The sequence below is a fragment of the Ciconia boyciana genome, chromosome 9 (genome assembly GCF_034638445.1).
Source record: "Ciconia boyciana chromosome 9, ASM3463844v1, whole genome shotgun sequence".
NCBI classification, from domain to species: domain Eukaryota; kingdom Metazoa; phylum Chordata; class Aves; order Ciconiiformes; family Ciconiidae; genus Ciconia; species Ciconia boyciana.
The window spans coordinates 26,505,524-26,522,308 of NC_132942.1; the positions used below are offsets into that span (position 1 = coordinate 26,505,524).

The 16,785-nt window shown below is 40.9% G+C and overlaps 2 protein-coding genes across 2 annotated transcripts in view; one reads left to right on the forward strand and one right to left on the reverse strand.

Moving 5' to 3' along the window:
* Window positions 1-11,870, reverse strand: part of DUS2 (dihydrouridine synthase 2) — a 31,350-nt gene extending 19,480 nt beyond the window's left edge. Inside the window, exons 1-7 of the mRNA XM_072872828.1 lie at window positions 11,595-11,870; window positions 10,996-11,135; window positions 8,008-8,053; window positions 6,401-6,492; window positions 5,413-5,456; window positions 4,538-4,598; window positions 842-889 (exon numbers count right to left, since the gene is read on the reverse strand). Of these exons, the coding sequence (XP_072728929.1) occupies window positions 842-889; window positions 4,538-4,598; window positions 5,413-5,456; window positions 6,401-6,492; window positions 8,008-8,053; window positions 10,996-11,135; window positions 11,595-11,700 (537 nt within the window). The 5' untranslated portion in view covers window positions 11,701-11,870. The remainder of the gene's footprint in view (window positions 1-841; window positions 890-4,537; window positions 4,599-5,412; window positions 5,457-6,400; window positions 6,493-8,007; window positions 8,054-10,995; window positions 11,136-11,594) is intronic.
* Window positions 11,655-16,258, forward strand: DDX28 (DEAD-box helicase 28). Its single transcript, XM_072872827.1, has one exon. The coding sequence runs from the start codon at window positions 11,699-11,701 to the stop codon at window positions 13,355-13,357; it is 1,659 nt and encodes a 552-aa protein (XP_072728928.1). The 5' UTR covers window positions 11,655-11,698; the 3' UTR covers window positions 13,358-16,258.
* Window positions 16,259-16,785: the final 527 nt, after the last annotated feature.

Below are 16,785 nucleotides of genomic sequence, written 5' to 3' on the forward strand. Positions count from 1 at the left end.
TGGAAAAAGGCAGAAAAATGCTTTTGGTATTTTTGTTTTGTCCAGATCTGCATACTTTTGATAGCACAAGAACCAAAGAATAACTACCTTGAAACATTTGCCACTGTGTACCACGATTCAGTTATTAGTGAGAGGTGAACTGTAAACTAGAATTGCCCTCAGGAGCTCTGAAGGATATAGTGAAGGACTAAAAGCTAAGGGGAAGCAAGACAAAGTTCACAGTCAACTCATCTGAACTATGAAGAATCACGTCTTTAAACAGAAAGAAAATAAAATAACTATATGCTAAGAACAGTCCTGGAAACCCAGAGCAATGTCTGGACTCTGTTTAATTTCAAGAAGCTTAGAAGTCCTCTGGGGGGTGGGGGGGAATAAAATATATATATGAAACATATTACATATCTACCTATATTACATACAGATAGATGTGTATACATATCTTTTTCATATAGGTTCATACAGGGTTTTATAGATATAAAAGAATATATATACACATAAATATATACATACATATGTATGAACCTTTTTCATACTTGTTCACATAGGGTTTTATATAGATTTACATACATATGCACATAAAACTCCTCTCTCTGCAAATATAGCACCACATTGTGAAAGTTTTTAAACTGAAAAGGGAGAAGGTAACAATTTTATAGTCCAGCCAATGACAAGGAGAACTAAATCAGGATTATTTATCCATAACCTTAATTTCAGTATTCAAAATTGATTATTCCAATCTAGCTTTTACAAATTTGTCTTCTAGGCATTCATTCCTGCTTCCAGTAGAGCACAGTACATAATATTTTCCAAGGCAGTTCAAAACCCACGAGGTGATACTTACAGACTCTATTTTGTCAGGATCAGATAGCAGTGCTGCTCCCATACCTCCCTGGGAAAATATACAGAAACTGTTACACACTAGGCAAACACATTTTTCAACTCAATTATTTTGCCTAATAGCAGACCACAGCAAAAATACAATGTTATATTAAGAAGGAGAAAAAAAAAAAAAAAAAAAGGAGAAAATGGCAAAGTCTAAAATGCAGGAGCATTAGCGAACACTTTGGTGAAACACATTTCCTAGAACCGCATCAGAATAATTAAGCACTAATTCAGGGCAACAACTTGCTCCCATTACTTTATGGAGCAGACAGGATTTCAAAAAGCCATTTTTAGCAACCACAATAATCTGGTTTCTACTCATTAAGTGACAGCTGAACAGATTTATTGTTTTAACATTATATACCATGTTTGAGATGTCTTGATACCAGTAGTTTCTGTTTACACACTACATTTAGAAAAACAGGCTAAGACAAATTAAGTGGCTGTATTGAACACAAATTATGAATACTTTAACAATTTAATATTTTAGCTGTTCTTTCTGCACTATCTCTTCTGCATACATAGACCCAGAGGCCAATAGGCAGACATAAGTCCAAAATTGTATGAACTTTTTTGACCCAGAACTACTGTCAGAGAATAACCATTCACCAGCATTTGTGACCAGCAAGTCAAGGGAGGTGATTCTGCCCCTCTACTCCGCTCTGGTGAGACGCCCCCGGAGTACTGCATTTAGCTCTGGAGCCCTCAGCACAGGAAAGACATGGACCTGTTGGAGTGGGTCCAGAGGAGGACCACAAAAATGATCAGAGGGCAGAAGCACCTCTCCTATGAAGAAAGGCTGAGAGAGTTGGGGTTGTTCAGCCTGGAGAAGAGAAGGCTGCAGGGAAACCTTATAGCAGCCTTCCAGTACCTGAAGGGGGCTTATAAGAAAGATGGGGACAGACTTTTCAGCAGGGCCTGCTGCAATAGGACAAGGGGTAATGGTTTGAAACTAAAAGAGGGCATATTTAGACTAGATATAAGGAAGAAATTTTTTACAATGAGGGTGGTGAAACACTAGAACAGGTTGCCCAGAGAGGTGGTAGATACCCCATCCCTGGAAACATTCAAGGTCAGGCTGGATGGGGCTCTGAGGAACCTGATCTAGGTGAAGATGTCCCTGCTCAATGCAGGGGGGTTGGACTAGATGACCTTTAAAGGTCCCTTCCAAGCCAAACCATTCTGTGATTCTATGATTTGAATTTTTGATCTTTCATCCTAGTACAGGGTGGATGTTTTGGTGTTTTGTTCTTAATTATGATTCTGTGGAAGGATAAAATAGTCTTCCATGTAGCTAGTTATAATACAGAAGAAAGTAATAAAGGCTAAAGAGAACATTACTGGAAATATCATCAGACCATTATGAATTTAATGGCATGTCCTCAACATGACTACAGTTCCTTGGTAATACCACTTTATCTCAAAAGCCATCTGGCAGAAAAACAGAGGAAGTTCAGAAACAACAGAATCTAAATACATAAATAAAAAGGCTCCAGAACAGGGGAGATTAAAATTTGAGTTTAAAAGAACATGAAATATTTATTTTCACCATACCTCACTTACCATGTCATTTTCATAAGTTATCATTGAAACAAAAAAGTTCATGGGATTAAAACAGAAAAACCCCAGAAACGTATGTGGGTAAAATTATTCACAAGTTAGATGGAATATATTAGAAGAATTTAAGTAATTATTCTTCAGAGTGCAAGCCAAGCTACAAAACTAAGAAGCAGTGAAACAGAAAATCTCCCTATAAATTGATCCATCCTATGCCTTTCTTGCACCATCACCTAGTACTTTCAACATTGACCATTGTCAAATACAGGCTGAAACACTATGAACTGTTAAATGAAGATACTAGATACCTGAAAGGTGTCCAACATTCTTACACACCTCACATGCTCCAAAGGAAAAGCAATCTTTGTGATGGAAACATCAGTCCTCTCTTATATACTCTGTGTACAGTCATTACGGCCCTTTGGTTCTTCTGTTCCAAAACTCCATGATGTAGTCTGTCTTTTTATTTCTTTAAGGTGATGTGGTCTAAAATAAACCCTTTTCCTTTTCAAGTAGTTTTATCAAAAGACATGTTCCATTAAAGGAAAATAAATCAATTTAGACAAAGCATTCTTTTCTCTTTGCTGAAAAACTGAGAAAGGAGGATGATATACTTATGTGGAGTAGGGTCTGTACAATGTCATGGCATTATGCAAGGTACAGGCATGTTTGGCAGTGTCAGCTTTGGCCTTTAGTATTCCCCATTTTAACAACATTACTTTCATGCACCAGATCTCATTTCAACTGGCCATGTATTTATGCAGCAGATACAATAAACTGCCACGGAATTCTTTTTTTTCTACTGTGAAAGGGGAGAGGGGGGGGAAAAAAAAGTTTTACTTGGTCCACAGGCAACTTGGTTTGACAACAGAAAATATATAAGCTCTACAAAAGCTTAGGCTGATGCTAGGAATTAGGGGAGATTTCAAGTTACCATTCAGATTTGTGCTCTTGCTTTAGTAAAAGGCCAGTAAAAAGCTTTCAGATGTAAAGACAGGTAACACAGAATTAGGAAGTGAAAGTACTGCCTATGTGGATATATTGTTTTTTCTGTTTAAAGGATGAAGCACCACAGCTTCACATGACAGAGAACTCACTCCAAATGCTAAAAATGCCCATACTACAAAGACTAGAGGACAGGAAGTTTAAATGCAACAGCCAGGCTTCCTCCCTGGAATGATGTTTCAAGTATTCTAAGTTGAAGTGCTTCTTCTTCGACAATAAGTGCAAAATTTCTCTTATCTATGCTGCATGAACATCTGACATCAAAATGGAGCTCCATGCTCTAATTCATTGATACTTCATCTATACACTAACTGGCTTAACAGTGCTAACAGTTTGACTACTCTGTTTTAGCCACCGATGACAGAGGACTAGTTTAGTATTGCACGTGCTTACCTAAAAAAATCAAGTTTTAACTGATCCATCCTCCTCCCACTTAAAACTGACCAATAATTGAACTCAGCATTGCTAAGTTGCAAATGTTTACTTGCTCAGATGACAAACGGTCATTCCTATTTTTTCTAAGGCTAAACAGAACATATTTCACTCATTCAAGAAACTAGTGACCTCGGGAAAACAAAACAAAAAAACCAACCCACTTTATTTTATCTTGCCTTACAGAATTTACTTTTAAGTGCAAGATACAACATAGCCTGTCAGAATTTTCAGAATTTTAAATAACTTCAGTGTTAATTTTGTAAAACAATACAATTTAACAACCTCATTAAGTTTTTCACAATATTCAGTGGTTGTCTTGCCAGAAAATACAATCACCACTTGCTCAGTGGTATGAGTCCACACTAACCTAAGCTTACAAACTTCATATATGCCTACCCACTTAAGGATATAGTATGTTTAATTACATGACCAAACCTATTCTTAAGTGAGATTTATAACAGACTATGTCATTTTACTGTATTAGGGCCATGACACCTTCAAGACTCTTTTGTTTATTGCAAAAAAATAAACTCAAGTTTGTCTGCATGAAAATTTTACTGCTTTAATTTGTTCAGCTCAGAAAACCAGAACAGGTATTCCACACTCCACACCTCTAAGAAAGAAAAAGCTTCTTTAAGAGTAATCAAAATCCACTTGCCTTAGTAGAATATTCTTTTGGGCATCCCATGTTGATATCAATACCAGCTACATCACTCTCTCTGAAAGAGAAGAAAGAAACAATTAAAATATTTTTCAGCATATTAGAACAAGCATCAGGAAACAGACATCTTTCTAGAGAACTTTTTCCATCATCATTAAGGCTTAAATGAGAATTTAAGGTTAAGTTTTTATTTGAACTTCTGAATTTCTAGCTTCTCGCTTATATAAGTTACATATTTATTTTAACAGTGGTCTGAAGATCAGTCTGTCCACAGGCTTCAATGACCAGTGTTGTGCAGTAGCTGCAAATACTCATCTTAAATATGTTTATATAGGATTAAGTATATATAAGTATATCCACCGCTAAATTCACCACTGTCACTAAAACAAGCCCTACTGAAGCTTCCATCTATTTAAAGTGGAGGCTTAAAAACACCTTTTAAAAAGGTTTGAGACACACTTTTCATTTCTGCACAATATTTTATTGGGGGCTTCAAACCACAAAAAATAGGAGACATTTTCAGGCATATTGGCCTTACTTGCAGCTCTGCAATACCCAAGGAAATTTCATATTTGAGAGATCAAGGACACACTTACTGCACTAGCAAAAAGCCATCAATCCCAGTATAGAACTTATGCAGCTGCTGTTTTGAGCAAGAATTATTTTAAACAGAAGTTGCAGTTACACCATTATACCACTGGCCTTTTGAAATGCTACACTTTACTGTGCAGCTCCTACAGAACTTTTCTTGGTCCTATCAAGACCTACCTTGATCGTCTCAATCACAAAAAATTGTCTTCCACGATAATTCCTCTGTACAAAAGAACCCAAACAAACCCATGGTGGGAAGGGGGTGATAGAAGATGACTTACACAAGCTTAGCTACTGCCAGGGCTCTTTCAGCATCTGCTGAACCCTGTTGATAAAAAAGAGGATTTGTAATTATAAAATAACATAAAATTAGTAAAAAAATGCGCTCACTTGCACACGTGTATAACTATTTGCTCTAAACATTCAGTACAAAGTGACAGAGACCCATTCATGGCACAACGGATAGCTAAAACATTTAGCTAAAGTACGTACTAAGTCAGCCACTGAATGACTAAAGGTGATGCAAAAAGGGATCCAAAGAGGTGTCTCTTAACCTACTGCTGTAGGTTAACCCTCTTAACCTACAGCAGTATCAAATGTTCTTAAGCCCATCACCATTAGATATTTATTTATCATGTTCTTAAGAAGCTCCACTAATAACAATTCTACAGCCTCTACAAGCAATCTATTCCAGGGCTATCATTACCACTGAAAAAGGTCTTTTTCAATATCTAATGCAGTCCACACTTCTCCCTCCCTCCAACCCCCGTCATTTCTTGTCCTACACAGAGTGGTCTCAAAGGACAAATGACTACCTTTTTCTCTCCAGCAGCTTTTAATCCATTTGTGTAATGTCAATGCACACACTAATCCTCTCAGTAAACAGTGAGACTGTTTACTAGACAGTGCAAGACTTAAACATGTCATCAAACATCAGCATAATTTATTTTTGGTATCTGTACTTTTGGAAATATATCAAAGATACCTATTACAAAAACCAGCTACTACCATAAAGCACAGAATTCATCTTAATCACCTCTTCTGAAAACAGCTGTAGGGACACCTTATAATGCAGCATCTTGACTGCATGTGTACCAACAGATTAGAAATTCTGCAACACATTTGGTGTGAAATTTTACATTCACCTGAAGCATCAAGAAATTGATAGTCTGCAATACAGAGAGCTGCTTCAGACCTAGACTAATGTTACTAGCACTATCTTGTTTAACTATGTTGTTATTAGAAGAGTACCTGCAGTTGGTTTCTTACCATTTGAAAGACAACACGGTGCCTCTCCCTTTCACAAGTTCTGAAAACAACTCTTTCATTAGGTGCAACGAAGTCCACTGTTTCAAGTACTTCTATATGAAATGAGAAACAGATAAAACAGACAATAATGGTACACAAATGTAATCATAAAGTCATATGACTATATAACTTGTATACAAATGAAATGCTATCAAATAAGCCTTCCATGGACAGCAGAACTAACAGCACCCTACCTCCCATATGTCCTTGCAGTCCATTTCTTGCACATTGCTGTTTCCCTCCCATAGTATTCCCTAATCATCCCCCCGCCGGTTTCTTGGGCAAGCATCAGCACGAGAACAAGTCTAATGATTAATGAGCCAGAATGAACACAACGGTACCATTTTTGGGAAGGGGCAGGAGGGGAAAGTAGATTTGTAGTGGACTTCTGTTCCCTAAGAGGGACACTACAAACAACTGTTTCTCATGCTACTCAGTTGGAGAGGTCTCAAAGATATATTTTTAAGAACTTGTCTGTGAAAATCATGTTAGGCCAAATCTAGCCCATGGACCTCAAGTTAATAAAAGAATGATAAACAGTGAGATCTTGTACATCTTGCTTGCTTATTGCAGAAGACTAAAAGGTGTGTATATAATGTCAGAAACAACTAACATTTATAAAGACTCGTGATTGGAAACTGTCTCTGAATTTGTTTCTTGGACACTATCAAACTTTTATTGAAAAATTAAAAGGCTTTGTAACTAATATTAGTAGTTTTGCTCAGGAAGTTAGATTTTTTATTAGCACACACACATGTAAAATTTCTGAAAACAAAACAAGAGTTTTTTCCTGTTTATTCTTTATTATAATAGCATATGAAAGCAGTAGAGAATGAGAGGCTGAAGCCAGTATGTAGATACAGAATTGAGGAGGGTTATCTGTTAATTACAGTTTTATTATTTGTCTTTTTAACCCACATAAAACTAGAAGCTTTAACATTTTAAACAATGCACTGGAACTTTAATGTCCTGTCTACTCCAGCTACTAGTTTCTTTCACCTGCTGCCAGGAAGCATAATGCTGAAACATTAGTAATGGATTTCCAACACTGATCCCATTTTTCTTAACTAAAAGAGAAAGACATAATTCCAGGAGCTAGAATTATAAAGCCTTTTACTTTAGAAAGCCTATACCTGCACACCCAGTGACCTGACCTCTGTCAAAGAGTTTAACAGAAAACTCATTGAATCCTTGTAATAAACTAAGTCAATGATGGAGAAAGACCTTGTGTTAAGGCCCTAAAAAGAATAACAAAATGTCAGTTACTAATGCATTAGCCCTATCCTCCAAAAACATTTGTGGTTTTCCCGAGGGACACTGACTGAACTACTAAAATTCCTTAAGAAGGGAAACTGAACGTTTGAAACTGTAGAGCAGTAGACAGGTGTAAGGTAGAGCTTCAAAAGCTTCTTTTAAGTCTCTAGACACTGTTTAGAGAGATTATATGTATTGATACCTCATTGTAAGCACTATAAAATTACTTCAGAGAAATAATTATATTTTCTCTTAACTAGAAAAAAGAATGCTTACAGATATTAACAAAAGAAATGATTTTGTTATATACTTGCCATTTATAACCCTCTTACACTGCAGCATCTTTATGTCAATCAGCTCCTGAGAAGAAAAAACAAAAATACCTCAGTGAGTTGAAGTGTTTAAGCCACCCAACTCTAAAGAGTTGCCTATTTTATTAAGTAAGAATAATTATCTAGAAATACCAAATATAGAAAAAGAATGCAAATTAAAATAAGAGTTTAACTATACAACACTCTCAACTGAAGTTTCAAAATATGAATATATGAACATAAGAATGTTTACATAGTTCTAGAAGAACTATTTTGTTCAAATACCTATCTAGCAAGCTAGAAACAAAGCAGAATGAACCACCTAGAGTAGAAAATAACTTAATGCGATAGCAACAGACTACCACAAGAATCAATGTAGATTTGTACTGGCCAAACACATAGGTGAACAAAACTGCAGTATTAGGCTGTCAGACTTCTTTACCTTAATCTTAAATTTTAATGGTTTCTACATTAGTTTAAAAACAAAACAAAGCTTTATGTTGATATTTACTGGAGAACCTAATGTACAGTCACTATTCTTCTAGAATTTGTGGCTTTCTTCTAAAAGAAAGCCAGAACTTCAATTTACATATATTAGCTTAACTGCAGATTTATGCAATTCAATTTATTAAGGACATCATCTGAGTCCTTTTCTCATATGTGTCTCATCAACTTGATTACAGGTGAGCTTTAAGACAAACTGACTGCCTTTAATTGACAAAGGGCTACAGTTTGAGGCAATAGAACTTGGTAGCTGCTGAGAATTCAACTGCTATATAAACTGAGGAAAAAAAACCCAACAAACCACTATGCTATAGTGTTAGTTACCTGAAGAAGTTTAGTCTACCATAGACTCTTTGTTTTAGCAAATAAGACAAGGTTTAAGACCTGCTGATTTACAGGTAAGGGACAAACAAGCAATAAATTACCCTAATCTTAATCTGCTTGCATTATACTATAGGTTTTATGAGTAGTGCTTTTAACTTAAGTTTTTTACTAATGCTCCTTATCAGGTACTGTTAAATTCTGAAACAGCTTTGAGTTCCAAAATATTGAGGGGACTGGAAGGAAGGGACTGGGAAACAAAAGGATAAATCAGAAAATGAAGTTACAAAATGCAGTTATTCATGCTGTTCTGCTGCCAAACAATTGCAATATAATTGCCTGAAACAACTGTTTTATTTTATACTATCTTGTCAGTTCTTAAGAAAACCTAAAAAGCACAGCTTCTCTAATAAAATCTATTAAGACAGATATCTAACTGTAAACACTAATCTATGTCAAAGGCATCTTAACTCTCCTGTCTCTCAACAGCAAGGTGGAGGAAATAAAAGACAATGTAGGAGACCTTATTTATGAGATGAAGAAAACTACAACAGGTTTTTTGCTACAGGAATAACTTTTGCACCACAAGTTTTGTCATGTACTGCAACTTGTAGGTTTGAGGGTCTCTTCTTCTGAGGTACTGTTTCTCTGGAATTGTGGCAAAAAGTGTGTGTGAAGGAGAAACTGCTTTAGCTACACAGTTTACAGTGCGGGATTAAATAACTTCTCATACCCTGTGACTTTAGCAGTAAGAAAAGCAATACCTTTATGTGTGTGGTTTGTTGTGGTTTTTTCCACAACTTCTATGTTATTATCTTCCACTAATTTCCTGTACAATGGCCCTGTCAAATCTGTGGTTAGTGAAATCCAGTAGCTGCTCAGTAACAAGGTTCTTTGCTACCACTAAGAAGCATAAGAGATACTGGAAAGTACAAAGGCTGTCTGAAGCCTGACTGACTTTTAGCGTTTAAGACTTCTAGATTGTGTAACTGTGCTTGTGATTTCTCTATACATGATCTATACTTAGCCTCCCAGAGAATAAAAAAATATATATTCTCACTTAATCCCATGTAAAGCAGACAGGTCATAATTCATAACTGTGAAACTGTTAATTATTGTTTGTCAAAGAAGAAAAACACCTTATTACTCCCAATTTTACGACAGATAGTGGTACTATTCTACTGAATTTTGAGATTTCTTCTGAATCATCCAGTAATAACTATTCTTTCAGATGGAGCTGATCCAACTAATTAAATATCATTTGTAATTCTAGAAGCTAGAGACAAAAGGTGAGCTGTGGCCAAGCTAAAAACAGCATCTTGTCTCTCTGAGAACAAATCTTTCCTTTCTCCCCCCAAAAAGGGCAGTGAGCTAACTCATGAGAGAACTGTTGTGAAGATTCCTGGAGAACATCGTAAATGACTGATTCTGACAGTTTGTTTCAGCCTGTTCTATTGGTACAGATCAAACATTCTCCAGGAAAGAGAATTTAAGGTATTTAAGCCATATTTACATTATATTTAACTCCTTTTTTTGGTTTTTTTTCTTTTAAATCTCAACTGAGTCATGTAACTTGTACCAGTGCCTATATTTGAGAAGAACTAATAATAGCACTGAAGGGGAAAATGGGAATACTGATGCACTGCAACAACAAGGATAGTGAAGACTAAGTACCTTAAGTTACAGAGCAGTCCTACCAATAATATCTGCAGCAAACTGGAGTCTCAACTTCAGGCAGCTTTAAGAAAAGTGGTTAAGCAACAAGGACAGCAGTGCTGTGAAGGGTATCTATGGATGCTCTGGGTTAGCACAGTAGAACTAACTGGGTGAGAGGGTAGGTCAGTCTAAGACTTCCTTCAATGCTATGACTCTACTCAAAAAGGGGAAAAAAAAAAAACCAAACCCAAAACACAGTAGAATGTGAGGAAATTGTTAGGGTGAGTGTTTTGTTTAAATGAATTGAAATTACTGAACAGACTTCAGGTATGTGTTTACCATGAGGCCTGCTCAAAGGGAAATGCCTTAAGCCCTAGAGATTCTTCTTTCCCCATTTTTCTAATGAAAAATATATGTAAAAGGAAAAAGTCCTACTACAAACAAAGTCTATTTGTACTTTAGTTAATCACGTTATCAGATAAGACTGCCTCATCTGCTCATCGTTCATACCTCACAGTACACGATATCAGCACCATAGTCCAGAGCAAGAAGACGCATTGGTAATGTTCCCACTCGCACCATTGGAGCCAGGATCTTCTTTCCTCTAAAACACAGAGGTGTGTTCACCGTCATTCCTGTTGCGGTACTACCTGAAAGAGAAAATCGAGGGGGATCGCCATGGAATATAACTTCCTACTCGTAAACGCCCAGAACCTTCATGTGGCGGGAAGGAGAGGTGGAGGGGGAGCGTGTGACCCTGTCAAAACTGACAGGGCTCCCTCAGTAGCTCGCAGGCCGGCTGCTCCACCGCTGCTTACTCAGCTCCCGCGGCCCTGGCGCCAGTTGCCTGGAGCCGTGAGAGAGCTCAGCGGCGCCCTGAGGTGTCGGCGCGGCCCGGGGGGTGCTCCCCGCCGCACGGGCTCCCTCTCCCCAGCGAGGGGCGCCAGGCCGGCTCTGCCAGAGCCCCTCAGGGTCATGTTTGCTCCCGCGGGGCGCGGCACGCGGGTCAGCTCTCAGCCGTCAGCTGAAAAGGCGAACGTGAAGGGGCCGCTGCCACCGCCTGCTGATCTAGCGGCCGCGCGCGCGCGCCCGCCACCCGTGGTACTCACCCGCCTCGCGTGGCTCCGCCGCAGCTCCGGGGGGCGGGGAGAACCGGGGGAAGCGTCTCCTCACGGCGTCATCGGGCAGCGCCGCCGCCACGTGAGATGCCGCCATGGCGCTGAGCCGCGGCGGGATGGTGGCCGCCCTCCCGCTGCTGCCGCGGCGGTTGGCGGCCACCCGGGCGGCGGCGGGCGCGCAGCCCCCCGGGAGCGTGGTGCGCGTCCCCTGGGCCCTGCGACTGCGCCTGCAGCGGGGCGCGCAGCGCCGTCGGCGCGGGCAAGGGGAGGCGGCAGCAGCAGCGGCGCGGCCCGGGAAGCTGCTGCTGCGGAGCCGGCGGCCGGAGCTGAGCCAGCCCCGCTGGCAGACGGTGGGGCGCTGGGAGCGGCCGCAGCTGGTGTCGGCGGGCTGGAAGCACAGGAAGGCCTGCGGGGACTACTTCCAGCTGGAGCCCTCGCAGGAGGCGGCTCCCGCCCTGCAGGCGCCGCCGCCCGACGCGGGGCAGGACCCGACCTTCGCCGAGATGGGGCTGCAGCCGGCGCTGCTGGCCGGCCTGGAGGGCCTCTCCGTCGGCCGCCCCACGGCGGTGCAGCGCCTCGCCATCCCCGCGCTGCGCCGCGGCCGCAGCGCCCTCTGTGCCGCCGAGACCGGCAGCGGCAAGACGCTGGCCTACCTGCTGCCGCTGCTGGACGGGCTGCTCTCCCACCCCGAGGGGCCGGCGGCGGGGCCGGCGGCGGGGCCGGCGGCGGGGCCGGCGGCGGGGCCGGCGTCGCCCCGCGGGTTAGTGGTGCTGCCGTCGCGGGAGCTGGCGGCGCAGGTGGGCGCGGTGGCGGCGGCGCTGTGCCGGCCGGCGGGGCTGCAGGTGCGCGGGCTGACGGGCGGCGGCGCCGCGGGCGGGCTGCGGAGGCAGCTGCGGGCGCCGCCGCCGGGTGCCGCCGTGCTGCTGGGCACCCCCGGGGCGCTGCGGGAGGCGCTGCGGCGGCGCTTCCTGGCCCTGGGGCGGCTGCGCTGGATGGTGCTGGACGAGGCGGACGCCCTGATGGACGACTCCTTCGCGGAGCCGCTGGAGGAGATCCTGGCACACGCGCCCCTGGCCGCTGGCGCCGCCGGGCCGGCCGGCCCCAGGGAGGCGAGGACCCAGGTGGTGGTGGTCGGAGCCACCTTCCCCGCCGGGCTGAGCCAGACGCTGGGGAAGTTCACCGACGTGACCCGGTTTGTCACCCTTACCACCCAGAGCCTGCACCGCCTGCCGCCCCACGTCCAGCAAAAGTTTGTCCGCCTCAAAGGCCAGGACAAGCTGCCCGAACTGCTCCAGCTACTCAAGGAGCGCCCAGCATGTGGTGGGGCTGTTCTCATATTCTGCAACAGCGCCAGTACTGTCAACTGGCTGGGCTATATCCTGGATGACCACAAAATCAAGCACCTGAGGTTGCAGGGACAGATGTCAGCAGCTGCTAGAGCTGGCATCTTTGCCTCTTTCCAGAAGGGTGACGTGTCTGTCCTTGTCTGCACTGACCTTGCCTCGCGGGGGCTGGACACCAGCAGTGTGCAGCTAGTGGTCAACTATGACTTCCCGGACACCCTGCAGGACTACCTGCACCGCGTGGGGCGAGTTGGACGGGTTGGAAGCAAGGCGCGTGGAGCCGTGGTTAGTTTTGTTACCCATCGGTGGGATGTGGACCTGGTGCGGAAAATAGAGACTGCAGCCCGGAAAAGGACAGGTCTCCCAGGCATGGACTCCTCCATTAATAAGCCTCCACTTAAAGGAGGTTGATTCAGGTTGCCAAGCGGTAATAAATGGCCTGGTAGGGACTAAGCTTGAAGTCATTAAGGCAGAGCGAATGAGCTTCTGTGTGTAAGCTGGACTGAAAGAATAAGGAATTGAGTTTCAGAATCAGGTGATCAGGTTCACTTTGTGCACTGTTCTGGAAGTTGCAATAGTCATTTCCATAGGCGTCACAACTCATGGCTTTCCAAAAGGAAGCTAGTAAGGGAATAACAAAATGCCTTTGGAGGAGACTGAAGAATGATCTCATCAGTTGATTTTGTTTAATTTTGTTGAGACTTTTAAATTCAAATCAGAATGAAAGTGTGCCTGTATGATGTGCAGCTCTGTTGCATTTCATTGCTTCACGCCACCAACCCCTAAACATTCATTATTAAAACTTAAAAATTACTACTGTGGCAGGAAAAAAAAAAGAAGGTATTTTCCTAACTTTGATACGGTTTTGACCAATTATAGATACATGTAGAAAGACTAAAGGACAACTTACATTTGATTTTCTTGTGATATAGCAGTTCATTCAGAGAATTCTAGACCAGATACCTCTGAAGTTTGGTGGGAATGAGAAGGCACAATAAAGCTTGAGGCTCTTTCAAGGTCTTAATTTCTCATTTTATGGTTACCTTTCACTGAGAGAGGGGATCTTGCTGCTTCATGTTCTATAAAATGAAAAAGCTTTTAAGTGTTTTCTGCTCATTTTTTCTGCATGCTGTAGTGACATGTGCAGTCTCTGAACTGATTGTAAAAACAAAAAAAAACCTAACCCACCAAAAAATGTCTCCTGTTAAAGGAAAAAAGTGTGTTGACTCACAGGTTCTAATGACTCACAGGTAACAGAGTGAGTACAAGATTTCTTTTGAATATCGTGCCATTGTTCTTTTCTGCTTTAAACCAAAAGTATTAAAGTGAGGCTGAGGTTATTTCATATCTAGCTGCTAGTTTGTATCCATGGTAAATAATCACACAAAAATAGCATTTTAGCTCTGATTTCTGCTGCAGTGATTTATCACAGCCTTTTCTTTTAGTGATTGTTTTTCCCATGCTATCCACTTCAGCCTGTGCTAAAACTCAGTATGTAGAAATAGTAAGCTGTTAAATGGAAAGATCACAGCATAGTATCTAAATCACTGGCTTCAGAGGAAATAAGGCACTGGAGCTACTCTTCTTAGTATACTGAGAGTTAAAACTAAATAAACAGAAAACCTGCACAGATAATCACTTAAGGATAAGGCTATATAACCTTATCCTAGAAATTGTACACATGTACTCTGTTCACATTGCACAGTTAAGGGGCTCTTGGGAGAAGTTACAAGCTGCAGTAAAATTATTTCATACAACAGAAAGCTTTCAACTTTATAGAAACACAGTGGAAGTGTGATCCACTCAGAGATGGGAAACCTTTATATTTTGGACCCATTCATTGCATGGACTACCTGCCTCTCATCTGTAGTTCATTTGTATGTCAGGCAATTTATATGTCTACAAGCAGAAGTGTACTGTTCATGTATAGGAGTAGGGTAAATCCTTACACAGAGATCTGGGGACAATCTAGTATTATAATTTGCAGAAGATCCTATTTCCAATATGCATCTTATGTTGTATCACGTCTTCTGAACTGCTGAGAAATAGCTTCCTTTAACTGTAGACACACAGATTAATTTGAGGTAAATTGTATTCAAGAAACTCCAAGTAAGAAATTTTAGCATTTGCTTGCCTGCTTTGCCTAAGCAATTTCAGGCTGACTCCATCTGAAGTGTTACATAATTTGAATCTGATCTTTTTCAAAGCTCTAGTGCTTCACTGTATTAGCATAAATATCAAGTTACTACCTGCTTCATAGAGTGTCTTTCTTTCCTGAGGCAGCTGGTGATGGTGACTGTGCTTCCCAGTTCAACATACAGAGTTACCCTTTAAAGTTCCTAAGGAAATTTGTTGCTTGGGATCTCAGATGTCTGACTTCAAGTATTTGTCTTCTCATATAGCTGTTACACAGGACTAAATTAATCAGTTGTTCAGGCTAAAATTCCCTAACTGTTGCAGATGTGTACTGTAATACTTTGCTCTATTACCTACAGTTTCTAGCTAAATAATGCAACCAAAGTTAACCACAGTTAAATGATGTCACATAAACAATAACTTCTGACACAAGATCCATGGTTGAACTATGCGGCAATGGTCGTTCATAATTAATGCATCTGCTTGATTTTTATCAGTAACTAAGTGGCATTAGTGATAAGAGAGTAGTTTTTCTCTTGAGTTAAAATATGTGGAAGGAAAATGGGAGGAAGGTTGACTTCTGATAAATTACCCAGGTTATAAAAGGCAATGTGTGCATACTTGACACTGAGGTATAAAATACACATGTTAAAAATGAATGATTGGTATATTACACATTACAGAAATTAATTTTATGTGTTCTGATGGCCATAACAAAAGAAGTTGAAGATGTTCTACATAGTTATATTTGGATGTTTTTGTTATGTTTTTTAGATGTATAATTTGTAGTTTAACTTCTGTAACTCGCTTTTAAAAACTCAGTAATGTAGTCTATGAATCTGGAATCATGTTACAGTGAATCCCATGACAGGTCAGTCTGGATTGCAGTACACGCTATTATCAAATTAGACAACACAGTGAAATAATAAGGTCCTTTCAGCCATATGCTTCTTAATTTTGAACTCATACGCACTTTATATATTTACAGACAGTAACCTTGAACTTGGCACAAATGCTCTAAACTGATTGTTGCTAGGGCACTGTTGCAAAACAGTTTATCAAAAAAATAAACCAAAAAACTTTTGGCGTTTATATACTAAAATGGCCAATAAAAAGCTTTGGGTAGATATACTCAGAGAACAATATATTTAGCAATAAAGCCTTTTGTAAACATTACTTTCAAACAAAACCACATGTCTTTTAAGCATATAATGAGGAATACCACTTTCCTACTGTTGCTCACAAAGACACAGTTACTGGAGCCAGTGATTAACAGCAGTAATTACATTCAGGAGTACACAGACATTCACACCCTGGGATATATAAACTGATACAGAGCCACCAAATGTTGATACAGATCCACATCACTGACACATGTCATGTGAAAGGTTCTACTACCTGACAGGTAAATACTATAGCAAAGCCTTCAAGGAGATTTAGAGAACCTAGCACAGCTATCAAGCTAAAAATACATGTAGCTCGCATATGGTCAAACTTGTCTAAGACATATTCAAAGACTTTTTAGTTTGACTTTTCCCAAACTGCTTTTCAGTGCTCTCTAAACGTCACATCTCTCATTGTTCACATCCTAATGACTGTCTACACACATAATTAACTGCTCTTTTCTGTCCATATTCTACCTTCTGTGTAACTTAGTTTAGACTTTATGGGCATCACTATAACTGCATACAAGTTCCATCTTA